This window comes from Pyxicephalus adspersus, chromosome Z (genome assembly GCF_032062135.1).
Source record: "Pyxicephalus adspersus chromosome Z, UCB_Pads_2.0, whole genome shotgun sequence".
NCBI lineage: Eukaryota > Metazoa > Chordata > Amphibia > Anura > Pyxicephalidae > Pyxicephalus > Pyxicephalus adspersus.
In genome coordinates, this window is record NC_092871.1 from 89,488,305 (window position 1) to 89,494,304 (window position 6,000).

The 6,000-nt window shown below is 45.5% G+C and overlaps 1 protein-coding gene and 1 long non-coding RNA gene across 2 annotated transcripts in view; one reads left to right on the forward strand and one right to left on the reverse strand.

Annotated features, from left to right (window-relative positions):
- LOC140343702 (TSC22 domain family protein 2-like) overlaps positions 1–4,547 on the reverse strand; it is a 37,984-nt gene extending 33,437 nt beyond the window's left edge. The window contains exon 1 of the mRNA XM_072430559.1: positions 4,169–4,547. Coding sequence (XP_072286660.1) covers positions 4,169–4,458 — 290 coding nt within the window. The 5' untranslated portion in view covers positions 4,459–4,547. The remainder of the gene's footprint in view (positions 1–4,168) is intronic.
- LOC140343703 (uncharacterized) overlaps positions 4,444–6,000 on the forward strand; it is a 5,024-nt gene continuing 3,467 nt past the window's right edge. Inside the window, exon 1 of the long non-coding RNA XR_011923394.1 lies at positions 4,444–4,583. This is a non-coding gene — a long non-coding RNA (uncharacterized lncRNA). The remainder of the gene's footprint in view (positions 4,584–6,000) is intronic.

Consider the following 6,000-nt stretch of genomic DNA (forward strand, 5'->3'; position numbering starts at 1 on the left):
CCTGGACCGATATGCATGGTCCCTCATATATCCCCCATAGGAGAGATGGACGCCTATGAGGTTGCACCTGCAGCATCCCAAATTCCTAAGCTGCACTTCTAACCTTTCAAAAGCCATCTCTAGTACCCCACCCACCAGAGGTGGGCTGACAGGCACTTGCCCCCCAATAATGGCATCATGGGTTGTCACCACACATCAGAACACTATCTCTTGGGAACATGCCCCCCCTAAGATCTGCCTACAAGATACATTTTACCCCCAGAATATGGAACTGCTGCAACTTGTATCCATCCATGAACCCAACGACCCCCCAAATATCACCATTTCACTGATCTTACAACAAAACACAACGTTCGAAAGGGAAGAATATCAAGTAAAAAAAAAAAAAACAATTGCACAAATTTTAGACGCACTCACACTTTTTCATTAGTAGTAATTTTACTAGTTTTCTGGTTACATACGATTGTCAGTAATTATCCTGGTCATAATGAGCTTTAATCGGCATAAACTTTTACACGCAGTAAAACTGGTTATTTTTCCCAGCGACTACGTCATTGAAGGCCATTTCAGACTTGTCAAGGGCACAATCTGCCCCATTCGAGGGAATGGGAGAGGTTAGGAATTTTTTTTTTCCACGTGGCAGTTGAGGTGCAGTTTTCAAAAATGGCATTCTGCGTTTGGCCCTTGTTCCCTGAAGATGTGCACTGCAGCTGTATGCAAATCTGGTTGCCCGCAATGCAGTTTACCATGTGCCTTATTGCAGAAAATGGGGCAATTTTTCAATGTTTAGATGTGGAACCATATGAAAGTTAACAAGCAAACCCTGTTACAGTTAAAAAGAGAACAATTGGCAAAATAGTGCAACCTAAACAAAAATAGCCTTTATGAACTTTTTTTGTTTGTTTTTAAAGTGAACCTCCACTGAAGCCATGAACTCCATGCACGGGCTAGCCCATCCCCAGCTAACCCCAGTTCACTTTCATCATCCAGGGGCAAGCCTTGCATCTGGGGTTAGCTTGGATTGCGGTAGAACTTGCAGCTAATGCATGCGCTATATTGTACTGGCATGCATTCACATAGGTAACTGAAGAATAATACAAACTGCCATAGCTGAACTCATTTTAGAGAATGCTGATTGGTGGGATATAGATCTGATCTTCTGGCTCAAACAGTTTCAATCACACAGCTGAAACTAACATGCAGCGGAGGTTCAGATTTCTGTTTGTGTACAGAATAGAAGAATGAGCAGCATTGCATGTGTATGAAAATTACAGCTGTCCTACCTGGTTGGTCTTATAGTGATCCGCCATTGTGATCAGTAAATAACCCTGGAAATGGGGAGGGGAACTTGCAACTGTGCATTTAGATTTTCACCTGAAATGATGGCCAACATTCAGCAATTATTGAGGATGACAGCTGTACACTCCAAGGAGGGAAGATGCATTGGGCTGCCTCCTGCTCATTCTCCCTTCCATAGAACTGAACGGTGCACAAAATCATTTCTATGAACAGAAACTTATTGCATGTATGGGCCCTCACCTGCTTGTTTGTTTCAGCCGTGTGAACTTCTGAGCTGCAAGCTGATTCTGGATGGTGGTAATAAAGCAGGGGTGTCAAACTCTGGCCTGGGGGCCGAATCTTTCCCCCAACGTCCTTTTTTTTGTCCCTCAAAGGAATCCTAAATATGAATTGCAGCTGGCCCACCGCTACTTTAGTTCCCGGCATCACTCACGTCTATAGACCAGTGGGCCCTCTGCCTATGTGTGGCCCTGCATTGGACTGTTTTATAGATGCAAGTAATGCGGGGAATTTTAGTAGCGGAGATATTTCAATGAAGTGGGAGTTCCAGCGGAGGGCCACTCATAAGATTTAGCTCCACATTGGCCACCTCTGCCATTTCCAGCACTCCGCCTCAGCTTTTCCTTGTTACCCCAAGGCATGGACCTGAATGGTTGGATTTTCATTCAGAATATTGTTATTATTATTGTTAGTCTGAGCACAAAGGTTACTATTGACATTCAACTCAGAAGCCTACAAATAGAGAAAGATAAAAATAAATGTTTTATGCCTGTTTCTCTATTACAAGCTTGTTCCAGATTGAATGTTAAAACCTCTCTGTTCCATATGAAAAGGTTTTATATCTAATGAGAAGGAAATATTTCCCCAATATTTTCTCAATTAAATTGCAAGGTTGGCCCGCGACTTTGTCCAAGTTTTTATTTGGCCCTCTGTGTATTGGAGTTTGACACCCCTGACATAAAGAGAATCAGAACAACCAGCAAAAGCAGCCTACATCTCTCAGTGACAGGTCCTCTTTACAGATATAATTACACATTTACCTATTACTCTGCATGCATGCTTTCCTGCACCTGGAAGGATAATGCAAGCTCATTTCCACATATCAGGAATCAGCAAGCGCAGGTTATGTAAAGTATCAGAAACTTATTTCATTTATGGACCCCGCAGTCCCCAACCGCAGCACTGCATAGAGAACATGCTATGAGCGATGGGACCTTATCAGTTCTCTGTTCTGATCCCTTATTAAATGGCAGGATCACATCCTTATGATTATAGAAAGTTTCTCCTCTTAGCAGCATCGTTGCCACCCCCATCCATGGCTGGATTTAAATGCCACCCTTTATTATCTCACACCCCATGTTTATTCATACACTCGTTCATATCTATTACACAAATGTGCTGAAAGCTGCAATTGTTTTCTATGTACATACTACATGAGTAACACGCATCATTTCACAAAAATATTTTATTTATGAACATGTAAAGTGGTCGATGTGCAGGCCAGGGCCAACTTGATTCAGATAATAGCCGGGGCAAGACAAACCCAACGATATGGTTTCTTGAGAGCCCCCAAAAAAAAAATTAGGAATCCATATGCTGCAATGCCATTCTAAAGGCAAGAGCTGACCTTGCATGCTTGCAGCAGAAATGCATGGCAGATTATTATTTGTGTTACAGGTCTTAATGAAGTGGCAGCTAATAGGACCATTGCATGAACTGCCGACCCGCTCACATGCAGCAGTATGGTTGCTGTGTGGACCTAGAAATAATTTTCTTATATCTCAGCAATGCTGTGTGCTGCAATTATTTTCTAACCTCACCCCATGGCATCTATAGCCATCTACCTACCGGTCCCTAATGTGAATCTAACTATAGACCCCATTAGGGGAGGGGGTATTTAATCTGACAAACCGGGAAAGGGTTGCTGCAGAATCTTCCAGCATTGTGGGCAGCACGGTGGCTCAGTGGTTAGCACTCCGGTCTTTGCAGCGCTGGGTCCCAGGTTGGAATCCCAGCCAGGACTCTATCTGCATGGAGTTTGCAGGTTCTCCCCGTGTCTGTGTGGGTTTCCTCCGGGTACTCCGGTTTCCTCCCACATCCCAAAAACATGCAGTTAGGTTAATTGGCTTCCCCCCAAAACTGAACTTAGACTGTAATAATAACATATGACTATGGGGGGACATTAGATTGTCAGCTCCTCTGAGGGACAGCTAGTCACATGACTATGGACTTTGTACAGCACTAGGTAATATGTCAGCACTATAGATAATATATAATACTGGGGAATAATAAAATCGTGGCCCCATTTGTCTGCATACCTAATTTGCCATGGGATCAAATGGGGCGAGGAGGTACCATATCTCTGGGAACATTGCAGCACCAGGGGCCAAAGCCAAGTATAAGCCCAGGTGGGCATTCTATTTTGTTTGGGGGTAAATGCTGACCCCCTTGGGTTAGGCAAGTGTTTGTCACTGGTGGGGGGGGGGGGGGGGGGGGTGGGGGAACGGGGACAGGTCAACCGCCCAATAACCTCCACCAGGGCCAAGCCTAAAGGTGAATGAGCAAAGGGGTCCCTAATTGTGACCGCATGATAAAACACCAACCGTGACTTCACTTTACATCAAAAGGAATCAAAAACCCCATACAGGAGGTGGCCAGGGGCCCCACAAACAGCCCCAGGTGCCAGGGTCATACAGGAGGTGGCCAGGGGCCCCACATACAGGCACCGATGCCAGGGTAATACAGGAGGTGACCAGGGGCCAGTCAGTGCCATTTAGGGCCCACAGGGTGGGCACCATGAATGAGGGGTCCAGAGGAACCTGCAGACCCCAAACAATAATAAAAGTTTAGCAGGGACAGAAGGGCCCACCTGTGGAAGAAGAGCAGGATGGACAGCATGGTGTTGTCGATGGTGTTGTCACACAGCCCCTGGTTGAGCAGGTAACAGGGGTCCCGGAGGACCGGCTCCATGGAGTCCTGCCTCATTATCCGGTTCAGCCGGTCCGGGTTCTCCAGCACCAGCCGGTCCCTCAGCTGACGGAAATGGCTGACAGTGGGGCTGCCCGGGTTGTTGTCCTCCGGCTCCTCTCGGTTGGCGAGGTCCAGGCAGCAGCTGCAGCAATCCAGGCCGATGGGAGAGCGGCAACCCTCTTCCGACATAGCGGGGGAGAGAAGATACCTGGCCGGGAGAAGTGATGAGGAGAGCAGGCTGTGTGCTCGGGGTGACGGCTGAGCGCTGTGTGAGCTCTCTGACAGCTTTTACACCGAAACCTTCCCGCCCTGAGGTGAGCCCGCCTCTGACAGGATCATCCCAACCCGGGGACTCCATCCCTGAGGGCCCATACAGGCCGGGGTCCGGTACATACATCATACATATATCATACATACATCATACATACGGTACATACATCATACATATATCATACAACATACATACATCATACATATATCATACATCATACAGCCCGCCTCTGACAGGATCATCCCAACCCGGGGACCCCATCTCTGAGGACCTCATACCGCCCGGTGTATGGTACATACATCATACATACATAGATCATACAACATACATCATACAGCTCGCCTCTGACAGGATCATCCCAACCCCAGGGACTCCATCCCTGAGGGCCTCATACCGCCCATGGTACGGTACATACATCATACATATATCATACATACATACATCATACAGCCCGCCTCTGACAGGATCATCCCAACCCCAGGGACTCCATCTCTGAGGGCCTCATACCGCCCGGTGTGCGGTACATACATCATACATATATCATACATACATACATCATACATACATCATACAGCCCACCTCTGACAGGATCATCCCAACCCCGGGGACTTCATCTCTAAGGGCCTCATACAGCCCGGGGTCCAGTACATACATCATACAACATACATACATCATACATACATCATACAACTTACATTTATCATACAGCCCGCCTCTAACAGGATCATCCTAACCCCGGGGACTTCATCTCTGAGGGCCTCATACAGCCCGGTGTGCGGTACATACATCATACATACATCATACAACATACATTCATACATACATCACACAACATACATACAACATACATCATACATACATTACACATCATACATCAACCCCTGTGTGTCCTGTACATACATCATACAACATACATCATACATACATTATTCATCATGCTTACATTATACACACATCATACATACATCATACATACATTATTCATCATATATCAATCCCTGTGTGCCCTCTACATACATCATACATGAATCCTTGTCCGGTACATACATCATACATACACCATATATATCATACATCATACAACATACATACATCAATCCCTGTGTGCCCTCTACATACATCATACATACATTATACATACATCATAAATACATCATACATAAATACATCATTTATACATACATGCATACATCTTACAACATACATACATCATACATACATTATTCATTATACATGAATCCTTGTGTGTCCTCTAAATACATCAATCCCTGTGTGTCCTGTACATACATCAATCCCTGTGTGTCCTTTACATACATCGATCCCTGTGTGTCCTGTACATACATCGATCCCTGTGTGTCCTGTACATACATCGATCCCTGTGTGTCCTGTACATACATCGATCCCTGTGTGTCCTGTACATACATCAATCCCTGTGTGTCCTCTAAATACATCAATCCCTG